The sequence below is a fragment of the Branchiostoma lanceolatum genome, chromosome 4 (assembly GCF_035083965.1).
Source record: "Branchiostoma lanceolatum isolate klBraLanc5 chromosome 4, klBraLanc5.hap2, whole genome shotgun sequence".
NCBI lineage: Eukaryota > Metazoa > Chordata > Leptocardii > Amphioxiformes > Branchiostomatidae > Branchiostoma > Branchiostoma lanceolatum.
Window position 1 is genome coordinate 19,408,375 of NC_089725.1, and position 24,150 is coordinate 19,432,524.

The 24,150-nt window shown below is 41.6% G+C and overlaps 2 protein-coding genes across 6 annotated transcripts in view; one reads left to right on the forward strand and one right to left on the reverse strand.

Annotated features, from left to right (window-relative positions):
• The first annotated feature begins 83 nt into the window (after nucleotides 1-83).
• The window catches only part of LOC136433157 (phospholipase DDHD1-like), a 39,465-nt gene continuing 15,398 nt past the window's right edge, over nucleotides 84-24,150 (forward strand). For 4 of the 5 annotated variants that reach the window (XM_066425050.1, XM_066425052.1, XM_066425053.1 and 1 more), the window contains exons 1-9: nucleotides 84-732; nucleotides 1,079-1,234; nucleotides 1,729-1,854; nucleotides 2,007-2,154; nucleotides 3,051-3,163; nucleotides 3,681-3,787; nucleotides 4,227-4,415; nucleotides 5,030-5,106; nucleotides 5,367-5,445. In XM_066425050.1, coding sequence (XP_066281147.1) covers nucleotides 180-732; nucleotides 1,079-1,234; nucleotides 1,729-1,854; nucleotides 2,007-2,154; nucleotides 3,051-3,163; nucleotides 3,681-3,787; nucleotides 4,227-4,415; nucleotides 5,030-5,106; nucleotides 5,367-5,445 — 1,548 coding nt within the window. In that variant the 5' untranslated portion in view covers nucleotides 84-179. The remainder of the gene's footprint in view (nucleotides 733-1,078; nucleotides 1,235-1,728; nucleotides 1,855-2,006; nucleotides 2,155-3,050; nucleotides 3,164-3,680; nucleotides 3,788-4,226; nucleotides 4,416-5,029; nucleotides 5,107-5,366; nucleotides 5,446-24,150) is intronic. The other variant, XM_066425055.1, reaches the window with a different exon arrangement.
• LOC136433398 (uncharacterized) lies at nucleotides 6,193-19,994 on the reverse strand. Its single transcript, XM_066425563.1, has 11 exons — nucleotides 19,734-19,994; nucleotides 15,367-16,228; nucleotides 15,116-15,255; nucleotides 14,682-14,778; nucleotides 14,263-14,427; nucleotides 13,580-13,818; nucleotides 8,292-9,729; nucleotides 8,055-8,194; nucleotides 7,747-7,843; nucleotides 7,350-7,514; nucleotides 6,193-7,023 (listed from the first exon to the last, which is right to left on the reverse strand). Exons 1-11 carry the CDS (start codon nucleotides 19,992-19,994, stop codon nucleotides 6,776-6,778), a joined length of 3,852 nt encoding a protein of 1,283 aa, XP_066281660.1. The 3' UTR covers nucleotides 6,193-6,775.

Genomic DNA, 24,150 nt, shown 5'->3' on the forward strand with positions numbered 1-24,150 from the left:
GTAAAGATTATTTTGGGGGGCGATTTTTGAAATTTGGACGGAAGATAGAAGAGTGTGTTCACACTTGGCTGCGCTGATATCAGCTGAAGGGTTGAAAGGTGAGCGCCCTGGAGTGACCTGTTGGGTACGTTGGAACACCAGGAAGCCGCTATAAAAACTGAGAAAACACCTCTGTCATCATGGAGTACCCGTCCCCCGGGGACCAGTTCGGCGATCGGGACAGTGGGGGAGGTGTCTGGAGGCCCATGGTGGCCATGGACAGGAACTATCGTCAGCAGGCGGCCTTCGACGACTCGGATCCGTACGGTTTGGAAATGGCACAGCAGTACGAAGACGATCGGCCACCCGCTTACAATCCCGAAGTCATCGATCTGACGGACTCTCCCGTGCGACAAAGCCCTGCCAGGCCCCCCAGACCGCCCAGACCCACGGTACCCCCTCGCCCGGGTCCCCCCTCTGCTCACACCAGCGTCTCCACAACCCAAGACGTCGTGACAGACTTGAGACCCGAGGAAGTCAGGTGGTTCTACGAGACGGAAGATCCCGGGAAGAAGCCTCAGTGGGAACCCTTCATCGGCTACGACTCCCTAAGGATCGAGACTAAGTACCGCCAGGTGCACTTCAACCGGGGGAGCACGCCTCCCGAGGAGAAAGTGGACCTGATCGTGGTGAGGGGAGGGGTGCACGAGGTGTGTGTGGCCACCAAACATTGCTACCCCATCTACTGGTCAGGTGAGTCACTGTCAGTCATAGGAGGAGGAGGATGCTGTTGCCATGGGAACAAAAATGTTTGCGAAAGAATAAGGAACCTCCTTGGATAGAACAAGGAGCTCCTTGGTGAATTTGGAAGATCTTAAAAAGCAATGGATTAAATTTACAGTGTTATATCTTGAATCACATATGGCATATGATTCAAAGTGGGGAGGGGGGTAAGGGACAGTGATGAAGATGTAAAGTCCTGCATTCAGTCATAAAGACACAGAATATCAGATACACGACAACACTCACTTTGGCACTGTCATTTGAGTCTACATTAATTTCTCCTCATGTGAAAGCCACAACAATGTTTCCCTGACAGGTAAGCCTATCAAGGTGCTGCGAGGCCAGTGGTTCCATGACGGGACGTGGCAGCCTGTGGAGGAGGACGTCGCTCTGCAGCTGGAGACTGAACATCTGGGCAAATGGAGAGGACAGAGGGTCCCACTGCACAGCAGCCCCTCCAAACAACACACAGGTTTGTTTATTTCTAGCATGTGTTGATGGTACTGTGGTTAGTCACCCTGTTGTGGATCAAAGGGTTAAGGGTTGGAATCCTGTCTGTCTGTTGTCATTCACCCAACTTGCATGCTACTGAAAAGGTTGCAATAGACAACTGTTCATAGTTTTTGTAAAAATAAGAAAAGCTGCAAACAGTAAATAGGGTATGTCCTCAGTCCTGTAAATGACAGACACTTCATTACAATGAATGGGAGTTTACTAACCAAAGACAGGCTGACAATAGACCACACCAAAGTGTTATGGATGACATCCTCTAGAGGCCGAAAATTTAATGTCATATCATCCATATTATTTACCGGGTGTGGTCTTTGTAGTGTGAATACTGGTATACTCTGTGTTGATCCACACCCCAAAAGACACCATTAGTTATTGGCTGTTCCAGACAATATCCCCCAACGCAGACTCATTGTGCCCACATTTAGCTAATTGGAGTATTGATTGTGTCTCCAGTGCTGAATGTGAGGTTCCCTGACAGCCATGTGGATTGGTACAGCCCGTCTGAGGTCTTTCTCTTCAGTGATAGCAAGACTTCTCGTGGCATTCGATTTGTTGGGCAGAAGCTGGGGATTTCCAAAGGTATGTACTTCACTCCTACCATGACATTTTGTTCAGTGACAGTATTGGCACTGGGTGATCATGACAGAGAAATGTGCAAAACTGTAGCTGATGTATTTTTGTAAGGCATAGTATAGATTTAGAGCAAGAAGATAATGTCCTATCTTTCCTAGCCACCGCTAGTGGCACTAAACTTCACCGTGGCTACCGATACGAGGCCAAGATGGACGACAAACCATCAGACATCACACACCTGGTTCTGGTCATCCACGGCATTGGGCAGAAAATGGACACAGGCAGGATCATCAAATGTGTGGCTGAGTAAGTAAGCAGAACATGGGACACAAAGTTACAATGGTTATCCCACAGTCATAGAACTGAACACTGGTTGCTTTAAATTTTAAGAGACATCAGAAATTTGGAGTGTATGAAAAATATTTCCAGTTCCTATTATGCACACAACATTACAAGAATAAGAATTCCTGTTGTCAGAGCTGCTGTTTTACCTCTGTGTGTCACTCAGAGCAAAACTAAGCAAAGTTAACGAAAGAACAAATTGAAATTGTACCATAAATCCTAATGAAACAAATGGAAAAAAAGGGGAACTACAAAAAAAATTGAGTTGTAAGGCCACACCAATTTAATTTGTTGCTTCTCAGATTTTTTGAGAATATTTTTGAAACTGGGTAATGACGAGCAGGACTGTTGAATTTGGCTGAGATTGTTCCATACGGTGGGGCCTCTAAACATTATTTATCATAGATATAATGATAGAAATGAAGATACAGTGGTAAAGAAGGAATAAGAAGGTGAAATATGGGGTTCAAACATTGCCCTTGAAATAGAAAAATTCCTTTTTCTGAAATTTGAAATGACCCGTATTACTTGGTATTCATTTGGTATTTCCTGGTCCATGCACACTATTGATTTGGGGCTGATTTGAACATGGTGTTACGATCAGTCATGGACACCAAAAGGATTAATGGACACAGGTGTCTCCACTTGACCTTGTGGGGTTCTATAGACCCCACAGCAGCACCAACACATATCAACACACCATGCTACATTAACTCATTGACAGCCGTGGGCCCTGCGTTGGCCTCTGTCATGTGAGACCAGCTGGATCCTGGAATCAAATCAATAAATTCCAGGAGGATTTTTAAGTATACATTGTACAGTACTGACGTTTTCTTGGTGTGCCCCCCTCCCCCCTGCAGTCTCAGACAGGCAGCCAGTAAGATCCAGGAGAGCCACTTCCCCCACCTGCCTGACGACCAGCGGGTCGAGTTCCTTCCAGTGGAATGGAGGTCCAAGCTGACATTGGATGGAGGTGTTTTTTAAATATTTATTTCAACTTAGGCCCTTCTTTTCCAACTGGGGCATACTGGATAGTTATAGGCAGAAGTATTCCATCTTACTTAGGTCATTGCCAAGACTCCTAAGTTCCTTCCCAGCTCAGGCCAATGTTCTTGAGGTCTTTTATCATTCTTAATCCATTTAGTCCTCAATCAATCTTTTTTACTTTTGCCACCTTTGACAAAGATGAGGAACACTCGTTTATGATTTAGCTTTCTTCAGTCAGTTATTCCTTGTTTTCTTTAATCCTAGTGAGACAGTTTTGTGTCACATCTTATATACCTTTAGAGTTTTTATTGTTTATGACAAAATCATTAAATGCTTTGCAATTTAAAATATCTTTAAAAGGATAAATCATCATAGCTGGTAAACATGCAGAAACGCTGATATCAATATTGCTCATTGCTGACAACAATTTTCTCCTCATCTCTGTTACATTGCATTATGTTATGAAGTGTCATGTCGTAAAACATGAGACATTTTTTGGACAGGTATTGTTGAGAGCATCACACCGGACAAGATCCGTGGGTTGCGGGAAGTTCTGAATGCCAGTGCCATGGACATCATGTACTACATGAGTCCTCTCTACAGGAATGAGGTCAGACATTGTCTTTTAGAGGCGTCATATCGGCATTTACCAGTCAGTAGAACAGCACGGGCATTAGCTGAAAAGATACAAAGGATGATGATGAAGTTGATTGTGATTCTTAACTTATAATGACCTGTGAATATCACAGCATATCTGTGTAGCTGAATGATATCATAACTGTACACTATTAGATATATTTCACCTGTGACGAAAGAAAGTTAAGCTCTACCATACTGTTAGTAAATTTATAATCTATATTCTTAACCTATGAAATAAAGGTATATTTTATAGCGCAGACCCATGATGTCCTACCTGACTTCCGGGATGAGTGGCTGAGGCATTCTGGTCTCAATAACTGGCTACATTAATATTGATTGAAAAACACTGCACTATAACCATGGTACAGTTGGATCTCACAGTGACGCGTAAGCTGCTGTTTTGTGCCCAGATCACCAGATGTCTCCAGCAGGAGTTGAACAGGATCTACCAGGAGTTCTGCACCAGGAACCCGTACTTCCAGCCGAAGGGGGGGAAGGTGTCGCTCCTGGCTCACTCCCTGGGGAGTGTCATCACCTATGACATCATGACCGGCTGGAGCCCCATACAGCAATATGACCAGTACCTCTCACACGAGAAGGTTAGATAACACTTTCTTTTTGTGTCAAGGAAAGTTCATTATGACTGGGAATTCTTCCAGCCTGTCCATGTAAGCTGCGGCCTCCGGGTCTTGGTGACAATTGTAAAAAATAGATTCCTAATATTGGTTAAAAATAAACAATTCAGCTCTAATAGAGAGAAGGTCCCATCTGAAAGAGGTCTCAATATAGTCTCACTGACTCTGACATAAAATGGTTATGATACATCTCAAGTTTTTGTATGCACAACATGCTATATTTCACAAGATTCCACATTTTCTCATGCCCTGTGCAGTTTGTGTTGCCTAGTTACCCTGGTAACCATCGTAATTATGCATCAGGGTATCCAGTACAAATTCAACTTAAAGTGACTGCTATCTCTTATGATTTGAATGAGATTGTTATTTCGCCTTAGAAATAGTTGGTTTAGTTTCATCAGAGTTACCTTCAAGCAGGTGTTTGTTAAAGTATGTACAGGTCCAGATTGGGACTGGAACACTCAGTGTGTCAAGTTAGAGTTATAAAAGCTGAGAAACATGTAGATACAGTGTGTTTGTGTAACGTCATATCAACATTATAAAGGTCCTGTTTTTACTGTTGTCCTGCACGTCTGCAGACTGAGCATCCAGACTTGGTCCAGGTGGCCCTGGGGCAGGAACAGCTGGTGTCAGAGGTCAAGAGGGCAAGACAGCAGTAAGCAGCATTTATCATTCTGCTTTTTGAAGTTTGAAAAAATATCAGTTTTCTGATTGAACAACATATGATATCTAAAGAACATAATATGCAGATATATTTGCTAAAGATATCAGTGAGAATGTAGATTTATTTATGAATGGATGGATGAATGATACTCTTCAAACTTAGAGAGAGTTACCTGTTTTTACGTGTCTTAGCTTAACATTCTTAAAAGTGATTTTTACTTGAATATGTAATCATTTCTTTTATGCATGTAGACTTGAAGAGCTAGAGAAGAAATTGATGACTTCCTCCACATTTGCTTTAAGTGACAGACCTCCAGCTCTCAGATTTGATGTAAGTAGCAGTCCAATTACTCCTTAGACGTATCTATAGGGTAACCCTATTTCAAACATGCATTACTGATGGTATACATAATGTACATGTAGTATGTGGTGAGTCAGTCAGTCTCGTGCGGATCGAAAGGAACATCCTGATCAGCTTTTGATTCTACTTGAGAAACGTCAGTCCTCATTTTTCATGCTGTTTTTTGGTAAATTCATCTTGAACTTCCACAGGATAACTTATTAGTAGTAATTCTCACATGTTTTTGTACATTGTGTGTGATTTGATGGGATTTGGTCCATAACTGCAAACGATAGTGTGTCTAGAACAGACACCTCTAGACACACTCGTCATCACAGCATGGCATCACAAAGGTTATGGGTCACCTTAGATGTGTGCAAGCTTGGTCTGTATATGAGTGACCCTGCCTCTAAACCTGGAGGTTAAGATTTTTGAATTCTGTTACTCACCTATATGTACCTTTAATGGAAAGAGTTGCAGTCCTTTAGAGGGGGCATGAGCTGGAGTTCGATTATAGTATTTATCATTTGAAGAGAGCCACATTTAGACCACATGCCAATTTGGTATTACACCTTGAGGAAATTTACTGGCTATGAAATACAAACAAACAAGGTATACATTTTTTATATTGTATATTGGAATTTGTTTGAAATTCCTTTTTTTTAGACTTGGGGCCACTTATTTCTACATATGATGTGACCAGACAAACATGTAACATTTGAATACAATGTACAAAGATTGAAGCTGGAAATGAAGGTTTTATTCCCCACCAAAGGATGTTCACAGTTTTTCATACAGTCCAATGTTTAATCCAACCATCCTGTAGCTCCTTCAAATGTCAGCTTCATTTTAACTGCTCTAAAACACACTGTGACGACTACACTGATGGAGCATTTGCCTAGGAAAGAGTTATTGTTACAAATTCCTATTTTTTCTACTTTGTGCTTGTTCAGTGCATCAACTCAATTTAGATGTGTATCCATATAACTCAGATATAGCATTAGACATCTCAACCAAAATTCAGAACCTTACAACATACTTGTTTCCACAAAACTTGTGTCTACATGGCTGTTATACCTTGCCAAAACAAAGTAGCGACCATTAGAAAGCACACAAGCTGGAAACAGATAGATACCAGGTTTTCCAAGGGTGTTCATGCACCAAATGATTGATTACAGCTGAAGTCAGCAACCAAAGGGTTACGTTCATTTTATTGTTTAAGTCTACTTTGCAGAAAGATTGCCTCACACAGATTGGGCAAGTTGTCATGTCATGAGTTACAGTACAACTGTAAGCATTCATTTGGACCAAGTGAGTGAGTCTAGTGAGGCCTGATCTTCATCTCAGTGTGTTTGAGAGAGTAGTTATCTCCCTTCCACTGGTACCAGTTCACTCCTTCTCCGTTGTACTGATGGGTTCCAACAAGGTACTGGCCGTTCAGGTTGGCATCGCGACAACTGCTGTACCACCATCCACCCTTGTTGCCAAGGTTACAGTGGCCAGGATGGACATAGTTGCTTGCATCGATGGTGGAGAAGAATGCGGAGGAACTCCACGTCATGTCATCCCCTGAAAGAGCAGGTCCACTTATGCATAAGAAGAAAGTAATGTATCTTATGTTACAGTAGTAAGTCGTATATGGAACAAATGTTTGTATGCTGAAAGGAAAATTTTAGATATAATGATAGTTTCCACATTAGAAGAATCTGTGGAGCATTTGATTCCATCATAGAAATTGCGATAGAATAACACCAGACTTGCTGCATTTTGTCTTTGAGAGAGGGGTTGTAGGGTGACGAACAGCTCACTCCCTACAAGATGGTATGTTTTTTTTACTATCATCCTGCTTGGGGGGAAGTGCTGTGAATTTGAAGATATTGCTTTGTTCCTCATACCTGCAGTTCCTGAGTATTGATCCACATTCATTTGGTAGTTCTCTACTTCATCCTTCACCCTGAAGGTGCTGTATTTGGCATAGGCTGAGTTTCCCTCGAAGTCTTCCAGGTCCACCCTCAGCTCGTACACATCCTGGGCAGTCATTGCAGCCAGATTGTCGTTGCCTGTAAAATTATTGATGAATGTATTTCTCAAAATACCATAACCTGCATTAATATTGGATTTCGTAAATTGATGCTGTAAATTGTAACATATTTGGTGAGGTATTCTTCCTAAATGTGGCATGTTGAGTGTTGAACATTAAGTACCTTAATCTGGGCACAAGGGCCTGAACAACTCCTTTACTAATTCAGTAATTGCCATTTAATAATTGACAGTATCAAATTGATATTCTACCTAGCCAGAACTCCGACTTGATGTCTCCAAAGCCTGTCTTGTAGGCCTGCCAGTTCAAGGAGAAACTCACTGAACCATCATGTCGCCTTTGGAAGACCTGCATCAGACACAATCTCATGACATTATTGGTATAATGAAATCTGAGGGTCATGTATCATTTTGCTTCAATCCTGTGTGACACTGTAACAAGAGAGAACTAATGCTGCAAGAGTGAAATGCTCTTCAACACTGTTTAAGATTCATATTTTTAATTGGTGGAAAGAACAAAGGAATTATGAGACAAAATATGAAAAAATGAATGTTTGTACCGTCCATCCACCCCCATCAGTGTCCATGTCACAGTAGACATGGATGGGATCCTTCCCCCCTGGGTAGATGGTGTAGACCCCGCTGGTGTTGTGACCGGTGTTGTACAGATCCAGGCAGTCACGGGGAGCATTCAGTAGATCTGAGAATTAAGAAATGTACTCATGTCGTAATTTATCACTTCCTTGTGAAAAGTATCTTTTTAAGTTTAGTAAGGGAAGAATCTGATTTTATTTTACCTTCCAGTTGCTGGATGTTGCTGGCTTGTTCCTGGATGATGGCAGCCTGTTGCTGTAAGCTGGTGGCTTGTTGTCCATAAGTGATGACTTGTTGCTGCAAACTGGTGGCTTGTTGTTGCACAGTTCCTTCCAGTTGCTGCAGGTTGCTGGCCAGCTGTTGGTCAGCACTTTCCTGTTGCTGCAAGCTGGTGGCTTGTTGCTGCACCGTTCCGTCTAGTTGCTGCAAAGTGCTGGTCAGCTGCTGGTCAACAGTTTCCTGTTGCAGCAAGCTGGTTGCTTGTGCCTGGACAGTTCCTTCCAGTTGCTGCAAGTTGCTGGCCAGCTGTTGGTCAACAGTTTCCTGTTGCTGCAGACTGGTTGCTTGTGCCTGGACAGTTCCTTCCAGTTGCTGCAGGTTGCTGGCCAGCTGCTGGTCAGCAGTTTCCTGTTGCTGCAAGCTGGTGGCTTGTGCTTGGACAGTTCCTTCCAGTTGCTGCACGTTGCTTGCCAGTTGCTGATCCTGTTGCTGCAAGCTGGTTGCTTGTGCCTGGACAGTTCCTTCCAGTTGCTGCAAGTTGCTGGCCAGCTGTTGGTCAGCAGTTTCCTGTTGCTGCAAGCTGGTGGCTTGTGCTTGGACAGTTCCTTCCAGTTGCTGCAAGTTGCTTGCAAGTTGCTGATCCTGTTGCTGCAAGCTGGTTGCTTGTGCCTGGATAGTTCCTTCCAGTTGCTGCAAAGTGCTGGCCAGCTGCTGGTCAGCAGTTTCCTGTTGCTGCAAGCTGGTGGCTTGTGCCTGGATGGTTACTTCATGTTGCTGGAGATTGGTTTCGTGTTGCTGTAGAGTGGTATCCAGTTGCTGCAAGGAGCTGGCTTGTTGCTGGTCAGTGGTTTCCTGCTGCTGCAGGCTGATGGCTAGTTGTTGAATCTGTTGCTGCATGCCATTTGCTTGTCGCTGGACAATTTCTTCCAGTTGCTGCAATTTGCCTGCCAGTAGTTCTTCATTTTTTTCATGCCGTTGGATCATGGCTTCAAGTTGCTGCAAACTGGTGGCTTGTTGCTGGTTGGTGGCTTCCAGTTGCTGCAGGCTTGTTGCTTGTGCCTGGATGGTGGCTTCCTGCTGCTGGTCAGTGGTTTCCTGTTGTTGCAAGCTGGTGGCCTGTTGTTGGTTGTTGGTTTCCAGTTGCTGCAGACTGGTGGCCTGTTGTTGGATAGTGGTTTCCAGTTGCTGAAGGCTGGTGGCCTGTTGTTGAATAGTGGCTTCCTGTTGCTGCAAGCTGGTAGCTTGCTGCTGGTTTGTGGCTGCCAGTTGCTGCAGGCTGTTAGCCTGTTGTTGGATAGTGGCTTCCTGTTGCTGGTCAGTGGTTTCCTGTTGTTGCAGGCTGGTGGCCTGTTGCTGCAGGCTGGTGGCCTGTTGCTGCAGGCTGGTGGCTTGTTGTTGAATATTGGCTTCCAGTTTGACAGTTTGAAAGTGTGTTCACATTAGGAAGATCTTTCAGATTGGACATTGTACTACTCCCTTGGAAAATATGTTTATATGTACAAAATTCATGAGAGAGTTGAAAAAAGATTTGAAGGTGGTGTTTTTAATCCCCAGAGTCTGGCAAAGACAGAAAGGGATGCTGACATGTGCCATGCTTTATTCAAGAGAATAATACATAGAATTGCTAAGGAACTGGCCAGGGAAAAACAGCTAATGCAGAGCAACAATAAATATAATATGTCATGCACTTAACGAAATCTAACACCCCAAAGATAAACACTAAAAGTTTTTGTTGCTAAGGCCACACCAATTTAATTTGTTGCTTCTTGGATTTTTTTCAGAAAAAAATTGGAGCGACAGGGAAAAAAAAAAAATGTTTTGCAAGTAGTCTGGGGTAAAGATAAGGGTTTACATAACATAAAGTATAAGAGGATTATTCAAGTTTCAGCTTTGTATGGCTCATTTTATGCAATGCACCCCTTTCTTTTATCTAGTACTATAATTTCAGTAACAAAATTACATTTTGCCATGTAATATATGGATTGATATTGAGAAATAGTTTTGATAAATGAAAAATTATAACTTATGATCAATGTGACCACACTTTTTAAGTATGTGCAGGCCTTTATAATCTATTTTGGTGGCTATCGAGTTTTACAGCTGAATAGATAGTAAAATTGGAAGTTAAAATTTGTGAATGGGAATAGTGACCCAATTTTTTTTTTTCAAAATGGGAAAAACAGAACAGGCTATTCCAAGAAGCAACAAAATAAATTGGCGTGGCCTAAGGACCAAGAACACGAAGACATGTCAGTCCTTAAATGTCACAAAAAGTTTTCCGGGTGTTGGGAGTTATTAAGTATATCTTGTGGTCATGCCAGCACAAAGGTGAAATCTCTTGGATACTTTGGAATATATTGGTCTTGTCTCTTTGGATTACTAAGTTCTGTTGCTGCAGTTTTCTTGGATTTTTGCAGGAAATCGATACAAGAATTTAGAAGAAAACAAGATTCCTGTGATGGACCCCGATAGCACATAAGAAGAACTTGATTGCAAAACAATCGTACACAATGCAATGTATGACAAGAGCTATTAGATGTAGTACAAAATAGAGGTATAGAATAAAACTTAACATCGTATTTACTAAGTCTTTGATGTAGTGTTACAATCAAATGGGGCTAATCTTTAGTTTCTGTATTTTTTCTAATAACAAAGCAGTCTTTTATATATGTGACATGTTACCTATTTTTGCCAAAAATAGTTACTAAAGCAACTGGATAAGATTTTGAAACAGTCAAACGTTTCAGACAGCATCCGTTATCTTTCGTCAGTGACTAAGGAAAGACGATAGAGTTCTTTAATCAAAGGGCAAATATTTCCTCCCATAGGCACAGGTTGAATCTGATGACAAACCGGTTGCATTTAGTACTTACTGCGGTGGTCATGTAGGACTGCATGTCAGTCAGCGTCTGACAGGACACATCACATGTTTGCTGGTCTGTCTGTGTCTGCTGTCCCCAGCCGTTACCATTACCGTTTCCTCCTTCTACACCCCCATGGTGCAGCAGGGAAACAAACGCAAGTACCACTACCAGCCGCCACATGGTGTGTCAGGTCAGAAATGTGGGCTGTGACCAAAGCGAAGCTAGTTATACGGCACTTTGTTGACTGAAGAACACATCCACCCCCCATGCCCACCAATCAGGTGATTTCCTCTGTGCATTAGTGTGTCACCAGGTGCTGGATCGCTGTATAGAGATCTAGGGCTAAGTCCACTGTCCTTGACATTAAATACTGTAAATGCAGAAATGTTGGTGAGGATTTAATTTTGCGGGAGGGAGAAAAAGGAGCTCATGTTTGTGGTGGTTTTGCAGTTTGTGTTTGAAACAATAGTAGCGCTACAGTCATACAATGAAACAGCTTTTCGAGGGGGGGTTGAGTTCACCACAAAACTGCTTTAACATGAAACCACTATTAACATTTCTGCATTTACAGTAAAAAGTTTGCTCCCTCAGTGTTTTATTCGGTAGTCATAGGAACTGACCAGGACCAGTTAAAGTCAACTTAATGTACCAATGAAAAGGAGGGAACTTGAATGTTGTTATGATCATACAGCCTTTTCAAACATTCAAATGTTGTCTCTGTAGATTGTTTTTGTAATCAAAAGCTAGCTAAAATCTGGTTAAATGCACACATAGCTATGATGTAATGGCATTAACATGTGTGCTGTTATTCTTATAACCACATGCTTGGCTGAATCTTTGTTGGCTGGCAATTAATATCACAGCCAAATAAATCAATATCAGATAAGGTACTGGTCTTTGGATTGGTCAACCTTGTCTAACTACCAATGGCTGCTGTTTTTTAGGTTACTAAAATAGCCTGTATGTTGTTTCCCTATCTAACAGTATCCGGACATTGTTTTACATACCATAACAACGTTATTGGTTGCCAATCTTTTCTGGCAGCTTTTCAAATTGGTAAACATCTCTTTGAGAGGTGTAAGGTTGTTTTGTAGGAGAATTGTGAATGTAGGGACCAGTTGTCCGTCTACAGCGTAGGTCGGTGTGTAATCAATCACTAAGTTGACAAACCTTTCAGACAGTTTTGACAAACTTTGGTTTTAGGTTGAGGAGGTTGTTTTTGTAGGGGCACCAGTTAATGTGCAGGCCCACAAAGTGTGTCATATCTCCCTCATATGTTCCCCCTGGAAGGCATAACTAAACTACCATGATCGTTCTTAGAATGTTCCTTCCTTACTATGGGGGTGAGCACATTATCCTTGTTGTTGCAACAACAGGATGCCTGGAAAAGAGTTCATTCTAAAATGCTACTTGTGGGCAAATATTCTGTTTACTGGTAAAACGATTGGAAAATGGGAATGCAAAAAATTATGAAATTGATGTTGATGGCAAAACATTACAATTACAGCAACATTCGAGGTCTAGGGCAGGAAAATTGAATAGATTTATGATGTGCAAATGTTGACCTATGATGTTACATTTCAATCCATGTCCCTAAGGTTGAAGGATTTTAAGGATAAAACTTAACTGGATGACTAAGCCCGCTAGCAAAACTTTTCACTACAGGCCTTGCTATCGATAGATTAAACAGGTGGAGACAAGTAATACTAGAGCATTGGATATTTTTAACAGAAGAACTGATACTTCTTTCCATGTGTTGTTGATACATTTATATGTGATGTTTTTGATAATTGGCACCTAACCCATGTAAGGTGAATCGAAGGACATATGATGCATATTAGTAAATACTGACGTCTTTAATTGTACTGATACTTTAGGACATTTTCTGGACAAACTCGACTTGCACACACAGAGGCAGTTGAAAAGTTTTTATTTCTCTCTAAATCTAAATGCACTTACTGGCCACTTTGTCAAAGTCCATTTTTCAACAAAATCACAGTGTTGTATCTTAAGGATCAAGATTTCGGGTCTCGGAGGATCCAGGTCTGTTTACCTTGAATACATAGTAAGAATCGCACGGTGCCTTTATCAGGTAAATTGACTGTAACCACTTGGTTTATTCCATTATACAAAATGCATGTTGTTTGATGTGGCATTGAAAGTAATCTACCCAACATATGAAGCAATGTCGAGCCTATGACATCACAAGAATACAATAGACATCAGAATGGGTACAGCAACAAGCCTCAAGGCTGCAAGCCCATTTCAATCACTAAAATTTAGCCTGAAGATTTAGTGCATAGGAAGGCAAACTGATGATAGTCAGACAGATTGGGCAGGTTGTCTTGTCTAAGTTAAAGGTGAATATGGCCATAAGCATTCATAAAGCTGCAGTGGCTTTAGATAGCCCTGATCTTCATCTCGGTGTGTTTGAGAGAGTAGCGGTCTCCCTTCCACTGGTACCAGTTCACTCCTTCCCCGTTAGACTGGTGTTGTCCACTCAGGTACTGGCCGTTCAGGTTGGCATCACGACAACTGCTGTACCACCATCCGCCCTTGTTGCCAAGGTTACAGTTGCCATGGTGGACATAGTTGCTTGCATCGATGGTGGAGAAGAATGCAGAGGAACTCCATGTCATGTCATCCCCTGAAAGAACATGTCCACTTGGTTTTAATACGAGTCTGTTAACCCACTCAGACGTTTCTGTGCATTTTCTATTTCAGTACAGTACAGTACAGTACAATAGCAAAGAGAAGGATTAAAAATTTGTTGTGGAATTCATCAGATAATTATAAAATTCCTTGTAACAATGAAGGCCTTGGATACAGTCACCAGTATGTACTTTGACAACTTCTGTGTATCTGAATCTGATCTGGAAACACTCCCAAGTGTATGTGGCAGAAAATTTAACTTTTAGATAGTCGTTACTTCCTACAATATGCTTTTTACTCTCTTCCTGCTTTGGCGGGGGCGGAGATTGTTAGTGTGTGTGTGTGCTGTGACCCAATGTAGACCCAATGGAAGAACATTATGTGTCAAGTGGGTAGTACTATAATAAGAACTGGGAGATATTGGTATTGTTCCTCATACCTGCAGTTCCGGAGTATCCAGCTACAGTCAGTTTGTACTTCTCGACTTCATCCTCCACCCTGAAGGTGCTGTATTTGGCGTGGGCTGAGTTTCCCTCGAAGTCTTCCAGGTCCACCCTCAGCTCGTACACATCCTGGGCAGTCAGTGCAGCCAGATTGTCATTTCCTGTAAAAGTATTGATATATTTCTTTGTCAAAATATAGCATTGTAGCCTTAAGATAGGGTTGGGGAACGTACTAGTAATGCTATCACAGTGATAGTAAGCACACTTGCCACTTGTGGAATTCTTATCTTGTCCAGGGGCTACCTTAACAGGTCTCCCTTCTTAATTATGTTTCCTTCTTAGTTAGGTCTCAATTCTCTCAGCCAAAGCCCAAATGTCATATTTGATAGTATACATATCAAATTTGATATTTTACCTAGCCAGAACTCCGACTTGATGTCTCCAAAGCCCGTCTTGTAGGCCTGCCAGTCCAAGGAGAAACTTACTGAACCATCATGCCGCCTTTGGAAGACCTGTATCATACAAAAACAGATGTGATGGCTTGGATGAGAAATCAATTAGCATCCCTCTTCTTGTATCATCTACCAATCATGTGTGAAACCTGGTCAAAAGAGTGCTTTCTGGTCAGGCATTGTTTTTTTATCCTAGAATCTGAAGTATACTTTCAAGGTTGCAGGGAGGGTAACTAAGTGTATCATCTTTGGTTCATGTCTTGTAAATTTTATGCTTATATAAATGCTTTGGAACAAGACGCTGAAAGTCATAACTGCCCCTTAGTTTAAGAAATACTCCTGTTTTCAATGCCTGAATGATTGGTGATTTTAGAATACTATTTGATAGTTTTAGTACCGTCCATCCGCCCCCATCAGTGTCCATGTCACAGTAGACATGGATGGGATCCTTCCCCCCTGGGTAGATGGTGTAGACCCCGCTGGTGTTGTGACCGGTGTTGAACAGATCCAGGCAGTCATGGGGAGCATTCAGCAGATCTGAGAATTAAGAAATGTACTTTCTGAGTACAGTACTCATGGCATAATTTATCACTTCCTTGTGAAAAGGATCTTTTTAAGTTTAGTAAGGGAAGAATCTGATGTTTTTACCTTCGAGTTGCTGGATGTTGGTGGCCAGCTGCTGCTCAACAGTTTCCTGTTGCTGCAGGCTGGTGGCTTGTTGCTGCACAGTTCCTTCCAGTTGCTGCAAGTTGCTTGCCAGCTGCTGGTCGGTGGCCTCCTGTTGTTGCAGACTGGTGGCTTGTTGCTGCAAGCTGGCTGCTTGTGCCTGTACAGTTCCTTCCAGTTGCTGCAAGGTGCTGGTCAGCTGCTGGTCGGTGGCCTCCTGTTGCTGCAGACTGGTGGCTTGTTGTTGCAGACTGGTAGCTTGTGCCTGAATGGTGGCTTCATGTTGCTGCAGACTAGTTTGATGTTGCTGGAGATTGGTTTCGTGTTGCTGTAGAGCAGTCTGCAAGGAGCTGGCTTGTTGCTGGCCAGCAGTTTCCTGCTGCTGCAGGCTGATGGCTAGTTGCTGTACCTGTTGGTGCAGGCCAGCTGTTTGCCGCTGGACAGTTTCTTCCAGCTGCTGCAATTTGCCTGCCAGTAGTTCTTCATTTTTTTCATGCCGCTGGATCGTGGCTTCCAGTTGCTGCAGGCTGGTCTCCTGTTGTTGGTTGGTGGCTTCCAGTTGCTGCAGGCTGCTGGCTTGTTGCTGGATGATGGTTTCCTGTTGCTGGTTGGTTGCTTCCTGTTGCTGGACCAGGGTCATCTGTTGCTGCAGGCCGCTGGCCTGTTGTTGGATGGTGGCTTCTTGTTGCTGGTTGGTGGCTTCCTGTTGCTGAATCAGGGTGGCCTGTTGCTGCAGAGTTCCCTCCAGTTGCTGTAAAGCTGCCGCCTGCTGTTGCATGATGCTGTTCTGGCCAGTAACTGTCGCCTGAAGAGCCTCAATTGTGGTGTTCTGGCTTCCCTGGGCCTGCAACTGTTGAAACAACTTTCTTTAACTTTAGCTCACCAGAAATAGATCAACATCAGGACTACAATTAAACTCTTTCTAAGTACATGTAGCTCTCTTCTACCTATTGCATGTGGTTTGAAAACATAATGTTTTCACTGTGTTTCTTCCTTGTTTGTTTTGTTTCTACTTTTTCCCTTTCCCTTTTTGCCTTGAAGTTCTTCTTTGATCTTTCAAATCACTTTAACCCACACGTAAAGCCCATGACAAGCAAGCATATTTCCTAGACTGACACCAAGCAACTACGTATCTTCCTTGGTTCAGCAATGCCAACCAAACAGGGTGCAAATGGGAACAGATTTGAGATTTGTTAGAGAAGAGTACATAAATGTATAAGAGTAATGCTCCATATATATCTTGGGGAGACATACAAAGGGAAGCATTTATTACTTAAGAGGAGACCAAATTGAATATTGTTTTAGACAGTGAGAAGAAAGCACTCATTGCTTAATATTGACATGAATGCACTTTGAAATTTGAAATTGAAAACAAAGAAGAAGAACTTTATTGCGCAACAATTGTAACGGGTAGACTCTACAATGTATGGCAATTTGTAGATACATATAACAATCGACTATTTCTAATATTTAACAATTTCAAAGATCTATAACATGAATAACAATTGATCTAATAATGTGCATTAGAATGGCTAAAACAGTATACAATGTAATGATGACGATGATAGTATTCTGTGTAGTATGTGATGATAGTATTCAATGTAGATGTAGATGTGTCAGGAATGTAAAACAATATCTCGTTTTTGCATAGAGTTGTATATAAATTGGCCTACATAGGTAGATATATGAACAGGGCAGGACAAAGGACTCATGCAGTTCAGGAACAACAGACCTCACATACCAGCACTGCCCGGTTTTGTAATCTCTCAAGACCCACTTGTACTTAGGTAACAGTTCAAAGGTTTGCTCATGTAACTTAGTAAGCAAAGTAGCTTCAAAAGTTTATCAGGCATTGGGAGAGATTAAATATATTGTGGTAATTTTCAGGGAAGGTAGAATGTCTTGATACATTTCATTAGTTCATTTAATTTAGTTAGTAAGACCAGATCTATACTACTAGTACCAACTGTTTACAGTGCATATGGGGATCCATATACAGGAAAAGAGAGACAAGACAAAACAAAACAAACTGGAAAGAGGACAACAATGAAAACCCAAAATTCTGCCTGAACAAGTTTGACAGAGATACTAGCAGAGATGCCAGCAAGACAAAAGCAGACATTCAGTGGAAGCTATGAAATCAATTTTCAATTTGGGACTGATTGTTAAAGATTTGTTTTTTTTCCTAATACTGTTGAAATTATCAGGATGGAAACTACAGTCAAACCTGCCCAAGGCGACCACCCGGTGGACCGAGCAAAAACGGTCGCGATGGACAGGTGGTCGCCATGAAGAGGATTCCACTCACATGTTTCCAGGTCGAGGTTTTCAAATACAGTGCGTAAATGGATGGAAAATTATATGAATTTAGACAGCATGACCCCCACCAGGTTCAATTCTCATTGACAGAAAGATCCTACAAAAACTACATTTTCCGTTTTCGTTGTAATAATTGTATACCGCTACATCGTGTACAAATCTTCGTCATAATTTTGAGTACAAAACAATGTTTGCCTGATGATCTCGCAGCGCCTTCCCGCATTCACACGTTACATTACATAATACACACACACGCGCAGATCATCGAAGTTTTAAGGCCTAAGACAAATCCCTAGAAAACACCTGCTGGCCCCAGCCTTTTTTGGGGCGCTGACCGCTGGATAAAAGGGTCAAAAAGTTTTCGATCTGACAACTAAAGATGAAATGGAACGGTGTGATGTAGTCGCGCCGCGCCGCCAATCTCTGTGCGACCGCATCGAAAGATATGAGTCAGTGCAGCAGAACGCACAGCGTCCAATAAAGGTTTGTGAGATTCATGGAAATACAAAGAAAATAAGAATATTAATTTTCATCAATGAATAGAGTATTCGTAAATGTTCAGACACAAAAGCATCGTGTTTTAGAAAGGTCAGCGGTACGCCAAATCCGGCCCGCGCCAAATCCAAGATGGCGTCGGGACCAAGGAACAACATTTCTCGCCCGATGTTTTGCCCGCCGCGAAGTCATTTTTCGGCGGAATTTAGTAAGACACAGACACATTTTTGTTGAAAATACAAGAAATAGATAATACTTTCTGTGAAATCTGACTTTCTGACGCCATGCACTACGTATTCGTTTTGAAAATTGAGTTTAAACCGAACTGCATGAGTTTTTCGGGAAACTATAAGATTACGATAGGCACAACAACATAACAAACATTTGTCTTTACAATTTGTTTATGTAGGGGGAACGTTTTATTTAAACACTTCATGGAGGAATCGATGCTATAACATTGCTATTCCATATATTTTTGTCCTTATTTTTGTCCTTAAAAGTCTTGAAAACATTTCCGTGAAATCCGACAGCAAAATGATCCGATGTCACCACACGCTTGAAAATTAGGCGGCCGCCATGGGCAGGGATTGTGCTCTGTGCGGTCCCAATTCGTGGCGGTCGCGGTCGCGTTGTGCAGGTGGTCGCCTTGGGCAGGCAGCTTAATGCTTGTGCCTATGGGGAAAATTTTCGGGACCGAGAAAAAGCGGTCGCCATGGCCAGGTGGTCGCGTTGAAAAGGTGGTCGCCTAGGCAGGTTTGACTGTACCCCTGTTCTCCCATCCCATCCACTTGATATGGTAAACTTTGATAAGGAGACTATGATGATACATTCAACATAATGCATGAGGTTAGATTCGCCTTACAAAGAACTTCTTGTGAAATAGTACAAATATCACAAAACCCCCACAATTTGAAGCTTGTTACAAATATTGAGTTTATTGTGCATTCATGCCAGACGACTAAAATTACAAGTAACATGGTAATGATCAGGGATTGTGTTTTCAAGATTTTAGGAATCAAGTAGCTAATCTTTGTCAAAGGACAATTGTCTGTATCTCCTCTACCAGTGGACGACAAAAAATGCTTTAGGCCACATCAATATAATGTGGTGTTTTTAGATTTCAACAAAAAATGTGCTTAACTGGAAAAACATGTTGAAAACAAAGCCAGGACCAGGCAAATGTCTTGGTGCAGTCAGTCTTATGGAGTGAATATATTAGACAGTCGTATTAAAGTGTTCCTCCCTGCCCAATGCTTTTATGATGTCATCTTGATATATTTTCACCTTAGAATGTCAGAGAACCAACTTGAAGGTTCTGAAATAAATTTGTGTGGCTTTCCTTTTTCTAGGATGGTTTGGTTCTTTGATTTTAGGAGTATTTTTTATTTGTTAAAGTGAAGAAATTGAGAGATTATATTTTGGTGGCTTCTTCAGTCAATGCAAGTAATACTTTACAGAGAGATGAAGAATTGTCTTGAAAGCAACAGCTAGTAAGAGAAGAAATGAAAAATTTATTTCGTACAAGTAGTACTTACATCATCGGCCATGTAGGACTGCATGTCCTCCAGGGTCTGGCAGGACACCTCACATGTTGCTGACGATGACAATGATGACAGTGACTGCCACCAGTTGGTCAAATGATTCCCTAATTCACTTGCTTGTGCCTCATTGTCAGATTCACCTGAATCTGAGCTCCCCCCGCGGCCATCAGGTAGTTTCTCAATGAGCTTTTTGTCACTCACTGCACCACCTTGGTGCAGCAGTGCGATGAACGCCAGAACCACCAGTCCCCTCATGGTGCTTTCTGACAGAAGTGGGCACTGTGATCAAAGCCGGGTGTTTAAAAGGCACATTTATCTGATTTTTGCCTGACATTGGCGGTGGTAGGTCACAAGACATCCTGCCTATACAGGGGTATGTTGACCAGATACCATAACAACAAATATACAACAATACCAAATACCATAACAACAATCTTCATGCCAAGTGCAGTTGATGTTTTGTTTACTAGATAAATCACAGTGTAGATAAACGTTTCTGACAGCTGACATTAACATCACTTTTAGAGTTTTCCAGTTGTTATGGAAGAGACTGACATAAACATTACTTTTAGAGTTTTCTTGTTGTTATGGAAGAGACTGATGAATGTGAGTATTAGACATAAGATAAGTGTGTTAGTTGGGAAAATTTAGTTAACTATGAAGTTGAATATCTTAAGAGTTATAAAAGCTATAACAGATGTCAATAAACCATGATGTAAAGGTAAGTTTTTTCTCATACTTGACATGTGAAACTTTAGCTTGAGCTACAAGTTGGTATATCATAGGCTAAAACTTATCTAAGATTGCCCAAATTCCCTGTGTTGTTCAAAATTTACATTGGCTAGTGACGATGCATTTTTTCTGCACTGTTCGTTGCCAGGGGAAAAAATGCTGACCATGCTGTTTCAGGGGCAAACACCATCATCAGATAAACACTGTAGATATGAATAGACGAGTGTGCTGTAAAGCACTAAGTTTGCAAACATTTCAGACGGATTCAAAAGGTTTGATTTTAGCTGGATAAGCTGTTTTTGAGGGTGAAGGACATGCTTTGGAGTCTAAAGTCTCCTTTTGGACAAACTCTATGTGCACATATTGAAATGGTCGATAATGTTTTAGCATTCGGCGCCTGCAGGCGTAGGACTAAAAAATTTTCAATGTCGACAGGATCATCCTGTCAATAGCTTCAGGAAACTTGTTGGACCCTGACCCGCCAAATGCCAGCTTGTTTCAAAAGCACTTGTTATTTTTCTCTTGTATACAATGTCCTCAAATTGACAATATCTTCAAAGTCAATAGCTCAGCAAAATATTTTGTTCAACATTTAACGTTGGGTAACATAAATTCGGGATTTTTCCGATAATGGTTGACTGAAATCAATCTAGCAGATCAATAAACCATCCTTTTTTTCTATTATTCTGTCAGTATCATGTACTATCTTTGCACTGATCATATATATGGTAGATTTTGTCTCTAGTCGTGCTGACACCATAATATTTCAACTTGAAACTACCGTCCGCCGCACGCACAATGACGGTGTGTCCATGTATTCCTTGTTGTGTTAGGAGCAAACTTTGAGGAAAATATCGTCCTCAGTCCACAATCACACGCAACATTTAGACAAAAAAGTGTTCCCCACAAACCTTTGTCGTCTGCTTGACAACAGGATTCTGGGTAATGATATGGCGGCGGGAAAATACACGTGCCGTAGGTTGTAGCAACAAAGAGGGGTTTTGATGATTGATCACACTTAGAGTCCAATTGCAGGTCAGCAATTTTAAGAAAATAAGTTGTATTGTAAATGATTGTGTTTAGCAGGAAGCGGGTGTGACATTTGTCTTATAAACCAGCCGACAACGATACAGTGTGATTCTCCCACGAAGCCCTCAGACTGTTCCAATAAGGGACGGAGAGGTTTTGTCCTCGTCGCCTTCTAATGCATGCTTATCGAAGCTTTTCAGACAGTGTTCTGAATACGTTAGTCTGTCAAGTTTGCATTTCTAGCGGTATTACTGATGTTGCATCTAGCCCATATCCCTAAATACCCCGTTTTCGAAAAATCCCGAATTTAAGTACCCCACGAATTTATGTTACCCAACGTTACATTTTGGATGTCATAATCATTGCAATACAAAAAACGGATTGATAGAAAACATGAATATTGCTTGGTATACTTATTCCTTAAGGGGAACAATGAAACATTGTCTTGACAAGTAAATGACAACAAAGGTAAGGTAGAACTTAGAAGTCACCACACAAACTTTAAATTTGTAAACCTTATATTATAAGCACATGTAGCAACATGTGACAAACAAAAGTAGCCCATGAATGAATGACACACTTATGGTCTGGATACTATGGCAACTGTTGCAAATGAAAACAACCAAGGCATTCAGGGAATCGATCAGGGATTGGTTGGAGTCTTGTTATGTTGTATTTATGTACAGGTGTAATGTATGTTGCTCTTAACGACTACCATACTGCAAGGCAAATCAGTGCATGTCCCATAATCCTCTTTTACATTTGTCCCAGATATGGTTATACTGTATTTGTTTAAGAAGAATACAATATACTGTACCTTTACTGCTCAGCCTTGCTACCATGCAATTAGCCTGGATACCATACCATCAGGGGCTCCCCGATATCTCTACGGTGCTGGGAGTGATGCCCGCCCACCCAGACAGCTTAGCTTGCTCGGGGTGTGGGTTTACGGCGGCCTTGGATTGAATTAGCTCGCCCTCTAAAGTAGACTGGCTGCAAAATTCTATATGGCAGCTAAGTAGACAGGACGACAGAAACGGTTCAATAAAGCAGACCGGGTCCGGTAAGCCAACCCCTAGAGACTGGGACCAGGCTACCATGCAATCTGATTTCCTTGGCACTTCTGCTATAGAGGGGATAGTGGTATTGAAGAAGTGTGTTTTCTATGTGTCTAAGTAGCATTTCCTCCATCCCAAAAAGATTGTGCATAGTTTTGTGTGTGTGTGTGTGTGTGTGTGTGTGTGTGTGTGTGTGTGTGTGTGTGTGTGTGTGTGTGTGTGTGTGTGTGTGTGTGTGTGTGTGTGTGCGTGCGTGCGTGTGTGCGTGTGTGTGTATGTTAATGTTGATGAAGGTTAGTAGTAGTAGTCCACTGTGTTCTGCTGCTATATGTAACAAGAGTTCCACGACCTCATATCTCCATGAACAATTCTATTAATGTAACTTCTGCTATAGAGGGGATAGTGGTATTGAAGAAGTGTGTTTTCTATGTGTCTAAGTAGCATTTCCTCCATCCCAAAAAGATTGTGCATAGTTTTGTGTGTGTGTGTGTGTGTGTGTGTGTGTGTGTGTGTGTGTGTGTGTGTGTGTGTGTGTGTGTGTGTGTGTGTGTGTGTGTGTGTGCGTGCGTGCGTGTGTGCGTGTGTGTGTATGTTAATGTTGATGAAGGTTAGTAGTAGTAGTCCACTGTGTTCTGCTGCTATATGTAACAAGAGTTCCACGACCTCATATCTCCATGAACAATTCTATTAATGCAAATGACTTGCACATTTGCATAATATATGCTTGGTCATAAACACCTTTATCTAACTTACACATGTTGCAATATTGGCAGTCCTATGATTTTCCAATTAGATGAATTCTGGTGTTTTTGCATTAATTATGCAAATTAGGGATTTATTTGCATAATTGGTATCTGTTGATGGTCCACTTTCCATAAACTACATATGTTACGGCATTTGAGTCTGATAATGGGAAACACAGCAAATATAGATTTTCCTCATTAGCTATGCAAATTAAGTCCCGATTAGCATAATTCGCACTTCATTATGTTTATCCCTGTCTAAGCTACCTGCATACTAAGTATCATATTGACAGTCCTATAATTTTCCAATTGGATGAGATGTGGTGTTTTGCATTAATTATGCAAATAAGGAAGTTATTTGCATAATTGGTATCTGTTGATGCTCCACTTTCCATAAACTACATATGTTACATGTATTTGAGTCTGATAATGGAAAACACTGCAAATATAGATTTTCCTCATTAGCTATGCAAATTAAGTCTCAATTAGCATAATGTGCACTTCATTGTGTATATCTCTATCTAAGCTACCTGCATACTTAATATCATCGGTTGTTCCCTTGTTCAGTTATTCCCCTTAGAAGATTTTCACAAAATGCCCCTGCAGTTCCAGAGGAGGCTGCTAGGGGGCCCACTTCTTTATTACATCACAAGCTATGTGCCACCAAAAAATCAAGAACACAGCACGTCCAGGTCAAAAGATACAAAAATGGAAGTTTTTCTGCAGTACCAAGGTCACATACCAGGGGGCCCAAAATCGACCTTGAATTTTGGCTTCACAACACCCGCCCACATACCAAATATCATTGTAATCCATCAAGAGGCTCTCGAGTTATGTTGACTGGAGTGG